Source organism: Staurois parvus, unplaced genomic scaffold (genome assembly GCF_062004578.1).
Source record: "Staurois parvus isolate SC_StPar_1 unplaced genomic scaffold, SC_StPar_1.0 ptg000819l, whole genome shotgun sequence".
NCBI lineage: Eukaryota > Metazoa > Chordata > Amphibia > Anura > Ranidae > Staurois > Staurois parvus.
This window is the reverse complement of record NW_028318615.1, coordinates 321,877-339,657: the sequence shown is the minus strand read 5'-3', so window position 1 is coordinate 339,657 and position 17,781 is coordinate 321,877. Positions and strand designations below refer to the sequence as shown.

General features: G+C 48.1%; 1 protein-coding gene across 1 annotated transcript in view; it reads left to right on the top strand.

Annotated features, from left to right (window-relative positions):
• The window catches only part of LOC149443970 (uncharacterized), an 88,765-nt gene that overhangs the window by 50,204 nt on the left and 20,780 nt on the right, over positions 1–17,781 (top strand). Inside the window, exon 3 of the mRNA XM_089655111.1 lies at positions 6,996–7,732. Coding sequence (XP_089511237.1) covers positions 6,996–7,732 — 737 coding nt within the window. The remainder of the gene's footprint in view (positions 1–6,995; positions 7,733–17,781) is intronic.

Here is a 17,781-nt window from a genome sequence, read left to right as displayed (position 1 = left end):
TGGGCCCCTGTACCGCCTCCTCTTGCTGCTGCCAGGTCCAGAGTGTGTCATGGGTCCCTGTACGGCCTCCCATTGCTGCTGTCTCCATCGCCACACTCTGCCATGTGCCACTTTCATGTCTCCTCACACTGCTGGTGGGTTCCATTTTGTCATAGGGTGCTGTATGGCCTCCCATTGCTGCTGCCAGGCCCGTAATCTGCCATGGGCCCCCGTACCGACTCCTCATGCTGCTGCCAGGCCCGTAATCTGTCATGGGCCCCTGTACCGCCTCCTCATGCTGCTGCCAGGTCCAGAGTGTCTCATGGGTCCCTGTACGGCCTCCCATTGCTGCTGTCTCCATCGCCACACTCTGCCATGTGCCACTTTCAGGTCTCCTCACACTGCTGGTGGGTTCCATTTTGTCATAGGGTGCTGTATGGCCTCCCATTGCTGCTGCCAGGCCCGTAATCTGCCATGGGCCCCCGTACCGACTCCTCACGCTGCTGCCAGGCCCGTAATCTGTCATGGGCCCCTGTACCGCCTCCTCATGCTGCTGCCAGGTCCAGAGTGTGTCATGGGTCCCTCTACGGCCTCCCATTGCTGCTGTCTCCATCGCCACGCTCTGCCATGTGCCACTTTCAGGTCTCCTCACACTGCTGGTGGGTTCCATTTTGTCATAGGGTGCTGTATGGCCTCCCATTGCTGCTGCCAGGCCCGTAATCTGCCATGGGCCCCCGTACCGACTCCTCATGCTGCTGCCAGGCCCGTAATCTGTCATGGGCCCCTGTACCGCCTCCTCATGCTGCTGCCAGGTCCAGAGTGTCTCATGGGTCCCTGTACGGCCTCCCATTGCTGCTGTCTCCATCGCCACACTCTGCCATGTGCCACTTTCATGTCTCCTCACACTGCTGGTGGGTTCCATTTTGTCATAGGGTGCTGTATGGCCTCCCATTGCTGCTGCCAGGCCCGTAATCTGCCATGGGCCCCCGTACCGACTCCTCACGCTGCTGCCAGGCCCGTAATCTGTCATGGGCCCCTCTACCGCCTCCTCATGCTGCTGCCAGGTCCAGAGTGTGTCATGGGTCCCTGTATGGCCTCCCATTGCTGCTGTCTCCATCGCCACACTCTGCCATGTGCCACTTTCAGGTCTCCTCACACTGCTGGTGGGTTCCATTTTGTCATAGGGTACTGTATGGCCTCCCATTGCTGCTGCCAGGCCCGTAATCTGCCATGGGCCCCCGTACCGACTCCTCATGCTGCTGCCAGGCCCGTAATTTGTCATGGGCCCCTGTACCGCCTCCTCATGCTGCTGCCAGGTCCAGAGTGTGTCATGGGTCCCTGTACGGCCTCCCATTGCTGCTGTCTCTATCGCCACACTCTGCCATGTGCCACTTTCAGGTCTCCTCACACTTCTGGTGGGTTCCATTTTGTCATAGGGTGCTGTATGGCCTCCCATTGCTGCTGCCTCCACCGCCACACTGTGGCTCCACACTCTGGTTTTGGCCCCGTGACTGCCCAAATGAGTGAAGTGTGCGGTGATTCTAAGATCGACGGCACTCATCTGCATGTCATACTGACTGACAGTATTATTTCTCTTCCCCAGCAGACTCCAAGGGCATTTAAATTAAAGGTACAGTGTTCAGCACTAATATAAAGGCTCTCTGAAGCCTAGAAACACCCTTTTTATAAGTTAAATTCGCAGCGAATTTATTCGACTCGAATCAAATTTATTCCGCGAATTCGGCGAATCAGCCGAATCGAATTTTTGAATACTTCGCTCATCTCTAATAGTCACGTCCGTCCTCTTCCTCCATAGTCGTGTCCGTCCTCTTCCTCCATAGTCACGTCCGTCCGTCCTCTTCCTCCATAGTCACGTCCGTCCTCTTCCTCCATAGTCATGTCCGTCCTCTTCCTCCATAGTCACTGTGACGTCTTTTATCTCCAGCAGATGATGATACACACATATATAGTGTGGGAACCCAGATGAACCCCTTCAGGGGCAGAACATTCCCCCACTTCTGGGGCCGGAACATTCTCCTCATTGTGGAGATAAATTCTTGTAATATGGTCCTCTAAACAAACAGCACTGACAATAAATAGACAAGACAAGGACCATCCTGACCATACATGGCCTACAAAGGGCAATGATGACACTACACAGGCAGCCAATGGGCAATCATTACACTATGCAGCCAACACAATGATGGAGTGCCGGGGTCAGGAGTATGGAGCATAGAGCCCCTTACATTGCTGCTCAGGAGGAAGGAAACATTCCTTTGTAACAAAAAATATATATAAATCTGAGGCTCTTTTAGGAATGTTTTCGGCTTTCAAAAATGAAAGGGGCTTTATAGCGACTAAAAAGTTTAATATGTATAAAATTGTGCTGTTTATCTCCTCCTCCCCTCCCCGCCTGTCTCCAGCACTGCACCCGGGGACTAGCAGGGAGAGGAGAGACCTTGCAGTGTAATGAGCACCGATTGGCTGCTCATCAGAAAAGGGGAGTGTCCAGCTTATCCTTTATCCCTTTCACTGCCAGAACTGTTTTTGCATGTTTAAAATAATAATTTTAGGCCTAAACATGATACAAAACCCCAAAATATCGATTTTATGAAAGTAGAGACTTTAGAGAAGAAAATAGGGGCAGTTCTAATTTTTTATGTCACAAAATATTATCCAAAGTCTAGGAAATGTCAAATTTCAGTAAAATATACACTTGTTAAGTTCAGGGTACAAAAAAAGGAATAAATGACCCATTTATGTGTAAAAATATAAAAGCCGAGGTTGCAGCGAGTAAATAGATATCCAACATGTCAAACCTTAAGTTGTGTGTGCTGAAATGGTGACAACCTTTAGTCCCCGGTATTATCTATAGGGGACACATTTATAGCCCCTTCTAGGTCATCAGTATAGAGTACGGAGGAGGTCTGCTCCTAGAATTATCCTCTCATTCTGGTGTGACCGGCGATATGTAACGTGTATCACAATCAATGTTATCACGTGTAGGCGCTCCAGCGTGTGCTCTTATGTTTGGGTGTGCATATATGTGGGGGTGGGGGAGGCCTTAAAATTTTTTAAAGGGAGGAGTTATGTACTTGGTTGTAACTTTAATTGTTTACAATTAAAACATTTTTAAGTAAAAACATTGTTACTTAAGGGGACAAAGTCCTCTATGAGATGACTTTTGATGACAGGTTCTCTTTATTGAGACATCCAGGGTCTAAAGGACCCCCAATGTCTCCCCTGTACTCCATTGGATGTAATGTAGTGCACATCGCATCGCATTACATTCTTTGCCGGCCTCGATGGTCTGGAAATCTGTCATAATGTCACTTCTGGGTCAGGACAAGAAGGGAGTGAACGTGTCCGCTCTCCTCCATCCCCTCTACCCTCCGACACCCGCTGACCCGGGCCCACAGATGGGCAAGCAGAGCCGGGGAAGCATAGTAGGTACAGGAGAGGTTCACACAGACGGGGTGGCAGAGGCTGGCACCTGAAAGGAGAGCCCTGCGGCTTGCCCTCAGCAGGGATAAAGAATAAACACAATACTTGCCCGGCCCCCAGAACTACATGTCCCGGGCGTCGGGTGATGTAAAGTGACCATCCCTGCATGATGAGCCGACATTGACCTCACAGCACTGCCTCAGAGCAAACTAGTCATAGGAAGGATCAGATTTATCATTCCTTGTCTGCAGATCTAATACTCATCAAAACCAGTTCAGAGACCAAACAAACCCAACAGAGAAAAGGGGCCCCGGACCTCAAAATTGTAGTAAACACTAAACAGTCCAAACTAAATGTCTTCCCATGGGGGGAGTAGTACTTCAATGTCCAGCAACCCTCCTATTCCCCCCTCACATCCACATCCTATTATTGTGTGACCAATACCATCCAAATCATTCTTACTTTCATTTCCCAAAGTTATCCGTCTACAAGGAGACCTGTATAGATCACATGATGGCACCAATGAGGATGGAGGAGGACCGGAGTCACATGACTGAGAAGATACTAAACCTCACCCTGGAGATCATCTACCTGCTGACCGGAGAGGTGAGGAGGATTCTGGGAGGTCACATGACATCACTCTCATCTCTATTAATAAAACACAGACCTGACCGGAGAGGTGAGGAGGATTCTGGGAGGTCACATGACATCACTCTTATCTCTATTAATAAAACACAGACCTGACCGGAGAGGTGAGGAGGATTCTGGGAGGTCACATGACATCACTCTGATCTCTATTAATAAAACACAGACCTGACCAGAGAGGTGAGGAGGATTCTGGGAGTCTAACATGATATTCCTATTGGTTCCTCAATACAGAGATTTCCTCTTCTGAAGTCAGGTGATCATATGACCATCACAGTGCCTACATGTGACTCCCTAAACCCTGAGAGACACAACATGCAGAAGATTCTAGAAGTCACCAAGAAGATGATGGAGCTGCTGACAGGAGAGGTGAGCGGTGCCGGGAATTCTGGGATATTATCCAATCACTGATAGTATCATTAGGATCTGTACATTATCTGCATTGTTACCATTGATGGCATTTTTATTATATATTCAGAGTGGAAACCTGAGAGATCCTAAAGTTGAGGTTAAAGAAGAGATAAAAGAGGAGGAGGATGAGGATGGGGGGATGGAGGAGTCAGAGCTTCTAAAAGAACACAAAGATCTGTACCAGGACACCATGGTGGAGTCATCCAGCTACAGGAACCCACCAGAGAGATGTCCCCGTCCTCTGTATTCCCGGGATTCCACACAGGAAGGTCACACCATCCCTCACTGTTACAAGGTTGGTGGGATGGAGAATCTAGAACATGAGCTTGTGGAGACAATGTGTGGATTTTTATGTGACCTTAAATTTTACAGATGATATTTTCTCTCATTTCCTTGATTTAGAGTGGAGATCCAATTGATATAGAATTTGAGGTGAAAGCAGAAGAAGAAGAGGCGCATGTGAGGGATGATCAGCAGTCTATGGAGGAGGATGGAATAACGGGGACATTTATAGAGGAGGACACTCCTACAGAGATCAGCACAGGTGGGTCATGAACACTAAATCCATTCCTCCACCCATACTGCTCACTGATTGGTCCAGAGTAGAGTCAACACTTGGCAATATCAGTCTGTAAGACACAATTTATGTAACTAGACTGGATTTTTGGAGATTCTGGGGTTCAGCTGGCTGCAAAATGTTACGTTTTCACCATTAGCATTAACCTAGGCACCTGGGACATGTACTTTGGGTCTCCGGCCCCATATCTGGTTCTAGCAAGATCTCTGACAGAACATTTCTCCCAGGGTTCCTTGCTCTGTGGTCTGCTGGCTGTGCCGGGTGGAGGGATATGTCTGTAGTGTCTCAGACCCAAGTCACTGAGTGTAGTCTCAGGAGATGGGAGGCACCGGTGTGGGATCTCTGCAACTTGTCTACAGTAAACATTTAAGCTTCCACTGATTGCTGAATACCAATATTATGAGTCCTGACCCTTACACTGTATAATTTATTTTGTACATTCCATACTCCTGACCCCTGCACTATATACTCCATGTTGTACATTACATACTCCTGACCCCTGCACTATATATTCTATATTGTACATTACATACTCCTGACCCCTGCACTATATACTCCATGTTGTACATTACATACTCCTGACCCCTGCACTATATACTCTATGTTGTACATTACATACTCCTGACCCCTGCACTATATACTCTATGTTGTACATTACATACTCCTGACCCCTGCACTATATACTCTATGTTGTACATTACATACTCCTGACCCCTGCACTATATACTCTGTTGTACATTACATACTCCTGACCCCTGCACTATATACTCTGTTATACATTACATACTCCTGACCCCTGCACTATATACTCTATGTTGTACATTACATACTCCTGACCCCTGCACTATATACTCTATGTTGTACATTACATACTCCTGACCCCTGCACTATATACTCTATGTTGTACATTACATCCTCCTGGCCCCTGCACTATATACTCTGTTGTACATTACATAGTTTTGTTTTCTGCTCCCCCCTCCCCCCACTGCTATATATACACATAATATGGATTCTCATTGTTCCCCCCATTTCCTACCAGCTGGACATTTTATATCGGATGATGTGATTGGAGCACAGACTTTTACATGGTGATAATAATGTGATAACATCCTCCAACTTTGGACCCTTAAACAGAAAGTGATAATGAGGGAGGAGTCTATACCCCAATGATGGTGGTCTTCAGGATGAGGGAGGAGTCAATACCCCAATGATGGTGGTCTTCAGGATCAGTCCAGTCTTCATCTTGGTTGTTCTCCCCCCATCCTCACTCTCTGACCTCTGGTGGGGCTCAGCCCTGCTGTTCTTCATGACTAAATCATGGAGTAAATAAGGAAGTGCAGTACTTCTTGTGTTGGGAAGATGGCGATGAGTGATAGAGGGGGTGGGGACCCTCGTCCTATAATCCCCTCATCACTGTCCCTCCTATAAAAGACAGTTCTGGTTGTTTCCTCACTCTCTGACTAAGGTCCATGAATAAAGAAATGACCTGGTAGGAGATCAGAGGAGCCATTTCCTAGTTCCCTTGAGGGTGGAATTGTAAGCTCCTCAGAGACCAAGCTGCCCGATGTGGGCGGAGTCCTGGTTTGGGGGAACCAATCAGCTCCTGTCTAGTAATCCTCTTTGTCTTTGTATTTTAGTCCATGGCCGGGAGATGAGGAAAACCTCCGAGGATTGTCTTACTTTGTCTCCAGACTGGAAAATAGAAGATGAGGACATCACACAGTATAGTCCAGGAGAAAACCCGGCTCCCTCCAATGTCCATCCGGCACCACCCAGTGTAGATGGACCATCGGATTCCTCGTATCCTGAGGAACCTCAGACTGTGCGAGACCGGACCGGCCTTCCAACAGGGAAGAGCTTCTCCTGCATTGAGTGTGGGAAGAGATTGCAATCTAAATCTGGTCTTAATGTGCATGAAAGATCTCACACGGGGGAGAAGCCGTATTCCTGTCCTGAGTGCGGGAAATGTTTTTCAGACAAGTCCAATCTTTACAAACATCAGAGATCTCATACGGGGGAAAAGCCATATTCCTGTTCTGAGTGTGGGAAATGTTTTTCAGTGAAGTCCAGTCTTTTCACACATCAGAGATCTCACACGGGGGACAAGCCGTATTCCTGTACTAAGTGTGGGAAATGTTTTTCAGTGAAGTCCAGTCTTTTCACACATCAAAGATCTCACACAGGGGACAAGCCGTATTCCTGTTTTGAGTGTGGGAAATGTTTTTCCCAGACATCCCATCTTTACAAACATCAGAGATCTCACACGGGGGAGAAGCCGTATTCCTGTCCTGAGTGCGGGAAATGTTTTTCAGATAAGTATCATCTTTCCAGACATCAGAGGTCTCACACGGGGGAGATTCCATATCCCTGTCCTGGGTGCGGGAAATGTTTTTCACAGAAGTCTGAACTGTACATACATCAGAGATCTCACACGGGGGAGAAGTTGTATTCCTGTTCTGAGTGTGGGAAATGTTTTACACAGAAGTCACATCTTTACATACATCAGAGATCTCACACAGGGGAGAAACCATATTCCTCTCCTGAGTGCGGGAAATGTTTTTCAGTTAAGTCCCATCTTTACACACATCAGAGATCTCACACAGGGGAGAAGCCACTTTCCTGTTCTGAGTGCGGTAAATGTTTTTCAGATAAGTCCAATCTTTACTTACATCAGAGGTCTCACACGGGGAGAAGCCATATTCCTGCCCTGAATGTGGGAAATGTTTTTCGCAGAAGTCCCATCTTTCCAGACATCAGAGATTTTACACAGGGAGAAGCCACTTTCCTGTCCTGAGTGAGGGAAATGTACCTCACTGAAGTCCTATCTTCCTGTACATCAGAGGTCCCACACAACCCTGGACGTGTATTAGTGCCTTGAGTGTGGGAAATGTTGGTGGACATCCCAGTTCTCATGTGGGGAAGAAGCACACCCTGATATACACCTCAGATATACTCCATGGCTGATCTTCATCATGGAAGGTACATTAGACCAGGAGATCAGAGGCCCCTAGAGATGTAGAAGAAGCAGGAGATCAGAGGTCCCCAGAGAAATGGATGAAGTGGTGGAAGAAGCAGTAGACCAGGAGATCAGAGGCCCCCAGAGACATGGATGAAGTGGTGGAAGAAGCAGTACACCAGGAGATCAGAGGCCCCCAGAGACATGGATGAAGTGGTGGAAGAAGCAGTAGACCAGAAGATCAGAGGCCCCCAGAGACATGGATAAAGTGGTGGAAGAAGCAGTAGACCAGGAGATCAAAGGTCCCCAGAGACAAAGATGAAGTGGTGGAAGAAGCAAGTAATCATAGGTCTCCAGAGACATGGATGAAGTTGTGGAAGAAGCAGGAGATCAGAGGCCCCCAGAGACATGGATGAAGTGGTGGAAGAAGCAGGAGATCAGAGGTCTCCAGAGACATGGATGAAGTGGTGGAAGAAGCAGGAGATCAGAGGCCCCCAGAGACATGGATGAAGTGGTGGAAGAAGCAGTAGACCAGGAGATCAGAGGTCCCCAAAGACATGGATGAAGTGGTGGAAGAAGCAGGAGACCAGAGGTGCCCAGAGACATGGATGAAGTGGTGGAAGAAGCAGGAGATCAGAGGCCCCCAGAGACATGGATGAAGTGCTGGAAGAAGCAGTAGACCAGGAGACCAGAGGTGCCCAGAGACATGGATGAAGTGGTGGAAGAAGCAGGAGATCAGAGGCCCCCAGAGACATGGATGAAGTGCTGGAAGAAGCAGTAGACCAGGAGATCAGAGGTCCCCAAAGACATGGATGAAGTGGTGGAAGAAGCAGTAGTCCAGGAGATCAGAGGTCCCCAGAGACATGGATGAAGTGGTCACAATACAATAGTACGATGGAAATCTATCAATCTCTTATGTTTCACCATAAATTGAAAAAATAAAGCAAGTGTGAAGCCAAAAACAATGAATTGTGTGGTTCTCCGATTATGAGGGAAATGACAGATGTGGATGCCACCAACACTTCTCCATGATGAAGCACACAGCACTTCAGGGTACAACACCGGGGGGGGGCTTCCCAGAATCCTATGACCCCCAATTCAGAGGGATCACCCAGCACTTGTCTATCAATCCAAGATCTCCAGCTTTCCTCCAACCCCCATCTCAGAGGATGGCAGTGCTGCGTCCCATCAGATCGCTGTGCAGATAGACTGTGATATAGTAGAAAAGACACTCTCCATGGTGTCATCAAACACCAATTAATACATTTTGGCTGAAATTTATGATGAAATTTGTTTTTTTATTGTTTAATAGCAAAAAGTCCAAAATATTTTTTTTTCTCAAAATTGTCGTCTTTTTTTAGAGCACAAAAAATAAAACATGCACAGGTGATCAAATACCACCGAAAGAAAGATCCAATTGTGGGCAAAAAAGGATGTAAATTTCATTTGGGTGCAGCGTAGCATGACCGTGCAATTGTCAGTGAAGTTAACACAGTGCCGTATCACAAGAAAATGGCCTGGTCAGGAAGGGGGGGGGGGGGGTGGTAAATCCTCCAGAGGGGATAATGTGGTAAATGGCCTTGTCAGGGAGGGGGGTAAATCCTCTGGAGGGGTTAATGTAGTAAATGGCCTGGTCAGGAAGGGGTATAAATCCTCCGGAGGGGGGGTTAATGTGGTAAATGGCCTTGTCAGTAAGGGGGGGGGGTGTGAGGGAGGGTAGGCAGGACAGAACACACAAAGCAGAGGGCAAACATTTAAAGCTTTATTAAAAGAGACAAAAATCACTCAATGGGGAGTAGTGGAGAGAGAGAGAGCCCAGAATACTTTGTAATTCAGCCCCGATGGGCAAAGTTAAAGTCTCTACAGCAGTTTGTAGTCCAACAGGGAGGTAAGAGGCAGTTCATAAACAGGTCAGATAACACAGGAGAGGCATACATGCATGCAGAGCTGGTGTGATAGTCCCAGATAGAGCTGGCAGCGTCTCGGGCAGAGCTGGTGTGATAGTCCCAGATAGAGCTGGCAGCGTCTCAGGCAGAGCTGGTGTGATAGTCCCAGATAGAGCTGGTGTGATAGTCCCAGATAGAGCTGGTGTGATAGTCCCAGATAGAGCTGGTGTGATAGTCCCAGATAGAGCTGGCAGCGTCTCAGGCACAGCTGGTGTGATAGTCCCAGATAGAGCTGGTGTGATAGTCCCAGATAGAGCTGGTGTGATAGTCCCAGATAGAGCTGGTGTGATAGTCCCAGATAGAGCTGGCAGTGTCTCAGGCAGAGCTGGTGTGATAGTCCCAGATAGAGCTGGCAGTGTCTCAGGCAGAGCTGATGTGATAGTCCCAGATAGAGCTGGCAGCGTCTCAGTCAGAGCTGGTGTGATAGTCCCAGATAGAGCTGGTGTGGTAAGCTCAGGCAGAGCTGAGGTGATAGTCCCAGATAGAGCTGGCAGCGTCTCAGGCAGAGCTGATGTGATAGTCCCAGATAGAGCTGGTGTGATAGTCCCAGATAGAGCTGGCAGCGTCTCGGGCAGAGCTGATGTGATAGTCCCAGATAGAGCTGGTGTGGTAAGCTCAGGCAGAGCTGAGGTGATAGTCCCAGATAGAGCTGGCAGCATCTCAGACAGAGCTGGTGTGATAGTCCCAGATAGAGCTGGTGTGGTAAGCTCAGGCAGAGCTGAGGTGATAGTCCCAGATAGAGCTTGCAGCATCTCAGACAGAGCTGGTGTGATAGTCCCAGATAGAGCTGGTGTGGTAAGCTCAGGCAGAGCTGAGGTGATAGTCCCAGATAGAGCTGGCAGCATCTCAGACAGAGCTGGTGTGATAGTCCCAGATAGAGCTGGTGTGGTAAGCTCAGGCAGAGCTGAGGTGATAGTCCCAGATAGAGCTGGCAGCATCTCAGACAGAGCTGGTGTGATAGTCCCAGATAGAGCTGGTGTGATAGTCCCAGATAGAGCTGGCAGCATCTCAGACAGAGCTGGTGTGATAGTCCCAGATAGAGCTGGTGTGGTAAGCTCAGGCAGAGCTGAGGTGATAGTCCCAGACAGAGCTGGCAGTGTCTCGGGCAGAGCTGGTGTGATAGTCCCAGATAGAGCTGGCAGTGTCTCGGGCAGAGCTGATGTGATAGTCCCAGATAGAGCTGGCAGTGTCTCAGGCAGAGCTGGTGTGATAGTCCCAGATAGAGCTGGTGTGGTAAGCTCAGGCAGAGCTGAGGTGATAGTCCCAGATAGAGCTGGCAGCATCTCAGACAGAGCTGGTGTGATAGTCCCAGATAGAGCTGGCAGCGTCTCAGGCAGAGCTGGTGTGATAGTCCCAGATAGAGCTGATGTGATAGTCCCAGATAGAGCTCTCAGCGTCTCAGGCAGAGCTGGTGTGATAGTCCCAGATAGAGCTGGCAGTGTCCCAGATAGAGCTGGCAGTGACTCAGGCACAGCTGATGTGATAGTCCCAGATAGAGCTGGCAGCGTCTCAGGAAGAGCTGATGTGATAGTCCCAGATAGAGCTGGTGTGATAGTCCCAGATAGAGCTGGTGTGATAGTCCCAGATAGAGCTGGCAGTGTCTCAGGCAGAGCTGGTGTGATAGTCCCAGATAGAGCTGGTGTGATAGTCCCAGATAGAGCTGGCAGCGTCTCAGGCAGAGCTGGTGTGATAGTCCCAGATAGAGCTGGTGTGATAGTCCCAGATAGAGCTGGCAGCGTCTCAGGCAGAGCTGATGTGATAGTCCCAGATGGAGCTGGCAGCGTCTCAGGCAGAGCTGATGTGATAGTCCCAGATAGAGCTGGCAGCGTCTCAGGCAGAGCTGGTGTGATAGTCCCAGATAGAGCTGGCAGTGTCCCAGATAGAGCTGGCAGTGTCTCAGGCAGAGCTGGTGTGGTAAGCTCATGTAGAGCTGATGCGGCTTCTGGGGTCCCCCTTCCTCCAATGGGGCTCAGGCAGAGCCTGGACCACTAGAGTCCAGCTACAGTTGGACCCCTCAGTGGCTGCACAGCAGAATGGCTCATCAGGAGAGACCAACACTGACCTCTTAAACCCCCTGAGCAGGATGAGAGGTGGAGGGGGGTCATTAGCAGGATGACAATGGAGGGACTACCTTAATTGAGTTTAGGGACATTTTGAATGACAATGGAGAGAATGGACAGGAACAGAACTACAGTAATTGAATTTGTAGCTGTAAACAGGAGGACAGTGGGGAGGATATTATATTTAGGCAAAAGACTGGACAGGATGGACAAGGAAACACAATAATTGGATTTGTAGCTGTAAAAGGGATAACAATGGGGAGGATACACTAATTGAATTTGGGACCTTTTGTGGAGGGGACACATTAATTGCAGCTAGGGGCCTTTGGCACACAGGAGTAGAATACTAATTGGAGGATGCTCTTCCTATGGCCAGGAGGGATTAAAGGAACAAGGAATTAATAACTGGGCTGGCAGAGAACTCGTGACACTCAGGATCATTATTCAGGAATTAATAATTGGCCGGGGCCCCTATACCGTGATGGGGGGTAAATCCTCAGAAGGTGGAGGGGTTAATGTGGTAAATGGCATGGCCAGGAAGGGGGGCAAATCCTCAGAAGGTGGAGGGGTTGATGGGGTAAATGGCTTGGTCAGGAAGAGGAGGGTAAATCCTCTGGAGGGGGAGGGGTTAATGTGGTAAATGGCTTGGTCAGGAAGAGGAGGGTAAATCCTCTGGAGGGGGAGGGGTTAATGTGGTAAATGGCTTTGTCAGGAAGAGGAGGGTAAATCCTCTGGAGGGGGAGGGGTTAATGTGGTAAATGGCCTGGTCAGGAAGAGGGGGTAATTCCTCCAGAGGGTGAGGGGTTAATGTGGTAAATGGCCTGGTCAGGAAGGGGGGGGTAAATCCTCTGGAAGGGGAGGAGTTGATGTGGTAAATGACCTGGTCAGGAAGGGGGGGGGGGGGGGTAAATCCTCTGGAGGGGTTAATGTGGTAAATGGCCTGGTCAGGAAGGTGGGGTAAATCCTCTGGAGGGGGAGGGGTTAATGTGGTAAATGGCCTGGTCAGGAAGGTGGGGTAAATGCTCTGGAGGGGGAGGGGTTAATGTGGTAAATGGACTTACAATGAAAAGATGACAATCAAGCTCTTCATATCATATAAACAACTCGCATTCCAGAATCCAAGATGGCGGCAGTGGGATCACGTATGTGTAGGGTCATGTGTTCCATGTTTGCCCCGGAGAGGAAGAGTCGTAGTCCATACACGGAGTCCTAGTGTGGTTTATTTCCTTCTCATGGATGAAGTGTGGGACCGGGTTGGAGTACATTTTGTGGTGGGAGATGTCACACTTAGAGGTCTGTTCATAAAACAATGAGCTGAAGGAATGTGAGCCGTGTTCGCCCAGCTGGGACGGGTTTTGGCCCTATTTTATTTCACATCATCATTGGCTCCATCTAGTGGCCATATTATTGTATTGCACTATTTTTACATCAGGAGGTATTTCAGGGAAGATACAGCATTATGGCCACTAGATGGAGCTGATGATTATAGGAAATCACTTTAACCTCTTAAGGTGGAACTTCACTCTCCCAATCAGCATTGACTATTTCTAGTCCTTACACTGCTAGCATCGGTATATAGATAGGAAAGTAGATCATATTTACTTGTTTTGAATGTTTTTTTTTTACATATTGTTACTCACTTCCTGGTTTCCTGCCTAGGAAAATGATGTCATACACCCCAACAGTCTTCGGAAGGGGAGGGAGGGTTCTCCGCTCAGCCAATGCCTAAGCTAAGGGCTGATGGATTCCAGGAAGTAAATGCTACAGGAATCATCTGCCCTTACTCAAGATGGCTACTGACAGAAATGCTGGGGTGATGTTTTTCAAAATGATTTCTCAGCAAAATAAATCCTGAAGACACGGAGGGATGGATGGATGGATGGATGGATGGGGGAGTTTGCTTTGAATATTACCAATGAATTAAATAGTATTTTTGGTGTGTGGTGTTCAGATGAAGTGCAGATCCACTTTAACCGCTTGTCAACTGCGTATAACTGAATGACGGCTACAGCATGGTTGTCCAGTCCTGGGAGGGCAACATATGATGTCCTCACAGAGACGCACCCTTGGGGCGTGCACCCGGTGATCTCTGCGTCCTACGGACACTGCTGATCATGTGATGTGGTAAAAAGCCAATCACAGCGGCCTTTTAGCACGTGATCAGCTGTGTCCAATGACAGCAGATCACCGGGAAATGCAGTTGCTGGTTATTGGCTGCACTTTCCTCACACTGTCACAGCATGAGGAAAGTACTGGCAATAACTGGCAATTGTCAGAGGATGGATCGGCACCGATCATCAGTAGTGCCTACCAGCTGTGCCCAGCAGTGCCTAGTAGTGCCATCCACCTGTGCCCATCAGTGTTGCCCACCTGTGCCCAGCAGTGCCACCCATCAGTGCTGCCCAGTAGTACCACCCATCAGTACCCATCAGTCAGTGCCGCCTATCAGTGCCCATCATTGTTGCATATCAGTGCCGCCCATCAGTGCCGCCTATCAGTGCAGCCTTATCAACGCACATCAGTGGAGGAGAAAACTTACCTGTTTATAAAATTTTATAATAGAAACAAAGAAAACTTTTTTCAAATGTTTTGCTCTTTTTTTGTTTATATCGCAAAATATAAAACACCCAGCAACAATTAAATACCACCAAAAGAAATCTCTATCTGTCTCAAAAAATGCTAACAATTTCATATGGGTACAGTGTTGCATGACAGCGCAATTGTCATTCAAAGTGCAACAGCGCTGAAAGCTTAAAATTGGCCTGGGCAGGAAGGGGGTATAAGTGCCCAGTAGGGAGGGGTTATTTTTTGCTATTTGGCACTACGCTACTTGGTAATTGCTCGGTCATGCAACAATGTGTGCAAATGAAATATATATATATATAAAATTTGTTTCACATAAATGGAGCTTTGTTTTGGTGTTATTTGATCCCCACTGAGGTTTTTATTTTTTATTATATAAATGAAAAAAATGAACATTTAAGAAAACCCCCCCCAATATTTTCTATTATAAAACATCCAAAAGGAAAAAAAATGTTTCCTTATAAATTTCAGCCAAAATGTATTCTGCTACGTCTTTGGTAAAAATAAATCCTAGTTTTTTTGAAGTTGGCAGTTTTGGTCACAATTTTTGGGAAAATAAAGAAATTAAATATTTTTTCACTTTTTTTTCTACAAACTCACGTGACTGATGTGGCGGTGATCAGGGACCTGACTGGTGTCAGTATGATAAAAAATAGAACCAAAAAAAACCCAATAAAAACATTTTCAATTTTTTAAACTTTTTTTCCCTCAGAGTAGTGTCCATAGCAGCACTGCACTACTCTAGGGGGGATCAGGGATTCTCTTTACAATGATGATCACCGTGTCAGCAATGCTTTATACAGAGTGTCATTCATGACAGCTGTGATTACTAGTGATCTGTGATTGGCTACCACTACATCACATAGTAGAGGGTGCTGTGATTGGCCCAGGTACCATGTGATAGCTGTGGGCCAATCACAGCTCACTAGTATCAGAATGAGATTCATTCATACCATGTTTGGTGACATTGTGACCTGATATTAGCACAATGCTGTATCCAGGGTACACTTCAGTACAGAATCATTATCATCGGATTATTATACAGGATATATAGAGTGACAACAGTCTGCGCAGCGCTTTACAACATGATGGGAGACAGTACAGCTACAATACAATTTGGTACAGGAGGAATCAGGGGGCCGGCTCGTGGGAGCTTACAATCTAAGAGGGAGGGTGAAGTGATACAAAGGTCATAACTGGGCAATGGGCCGATGGAGGAACTAAAACACAGTGTATTTGTTAGAAGCAGGAGAGGCTTCTTTACAGAGAAGGATTTCAGGGATCCTCTAAAGGTGGATAAAGTAGGAGATAGTTGGACAGATTGGGGTAGGGAGTACCATAGGATGGAAGAGGCTCAGGGGAAGTCCTGGAGGTGAGCATGGGAGTCAGAGAGCAGGAGGTCTTGAGAGGACCGAAGAGACCGGTTTGGTTGGTATTTTAAGACCAGGTTGGTGACATAGCTGGGGGCAGAGTTGTGGATGGTTTTGTAAGTTGTTAGTATTTTGAATTTGATTCATTGGGTGAGTGGAAGCCAGTGGAGATGACAATTCAGCAGAAGAGGCCATAGAGGAAGAGGAAGGGGAGGGGGTGGAGCAGACAGATGTGGCAGAATCACCACCAGGTTTTTGGAGGCATGGTGGTGGAACAAGCTCCAGAACTGAACCCTGTCCTGCATCCTTCCCAGCTGCTAGCAGAGTCACCCAGTGTGCCGTGACGGATATGTACCATCCCTGACTGTGCCTGCTGGACCACGTGTCAGTAATGTGGACCTTGCTGCTGACCTCCTTGTCCAACAAGGCCAAAACATGACCTTCCACATGATGGTACAGAGCTGGAATGGCCTTGTATGAAATGAATTGTCTTTTCGGAACCTGTCACTGTGATACAGAACATTCTGCAAATTCCCGGAAGGGGGAAGAGTCCACCAGATGGAAAGGCAGCAGTTGTAACGCAGCAATTTGGCCAGGATAGAATGTGGATGGCTGGGACAGTCTATTTTTCACGGTTCAGCAAATGGGGTAGTGAAATGTTCCTGCTGAAATGAACAGGTGGTGTCCTGCTGTCAGATGGGCCACCCACTGCTGTACCATCACTCCTCTCAGTGGAGGCTGTTGAGAAGACCTGACGTTTTATAGTAGAGATCCCAGATGAGGAGCAAGGAGAAGTCTGCACTTTTTCTGGGTCTTTCAGGTGCTGTTACCAGCGGGCTGCATGGCAGCTCATCATACGTCTTGTCAATCATGTGGTGCCCAAGTGGCTGGTGTTTTGGCCACGCTTGGTCTGCTTTAGTCAAAGACTGCAAACAGCAATGCTGCACATGTGTTGAAGAAAGCCCACACCAGAGAACTTGTGGAAGTCTGCATGGAGTCAGCAGCGCCCCCCACCTGTGGAGCTCTGTTGTGTGATGCCATTGGTTGGCTGCCCTTATGCCTGTCCCTGGAGGACCTCCTGCCTTGTTGGAGTTCTGCCTCCTCCTCACTGTCCTCCTCTGTTCTCTCAGGCACCCAAGTATGGTCAGTGACCTCATCATCCCCATCCTCCTCATCAATGGGGCCAACTTGGCAGTGTGCTGCGGCTGGGGGAACAGGACTGACAATTTCTTTTCCCTCACTGGCGCCCCCTCTCTCTAGGCTCACGTCACTCCTTTCCTCATCCTGGGACCCAACATCACAGCATTCAGATCGCTGCACATCCTCCAGCAGCATGGGACTGACACTATGATCCAATCATTCTGGTGACTCCTCCATGCATGATGGTGGGGCTACGGAAGGAGCAGCTGTGGTGGACAAGGAGCCGGAGGAACAGGACACTTTGGCAGCTGTGGTGGAAGGCAAAATAGTATGAGCCTGGATGACAGAGGATGAGGATGACTGACTTATCCACTCCACCACTTCTTCTGCATGTTGTGGTTCAATAATACGGCCAGCACTTTGGCCAATCATGGCTCTCCCTGAGAACTCACCTGTTATTGGCCAAAGCATTGCACCTGACCACAGGTCAGGTGCAATGTTTTGGCCAATCACAAAGCATGTTTTACATTGTTTGGGCACGCGGGCAAACTTCCTGCATAATGGTGAACACTCAAACAGTTAATGTTCGAGTCGATCTTATGTTTGACTTGAACCGTCAGCCCATCCCAACTCAAAATATTATTCTCTGTGGATCTACTGCTTCCACTTT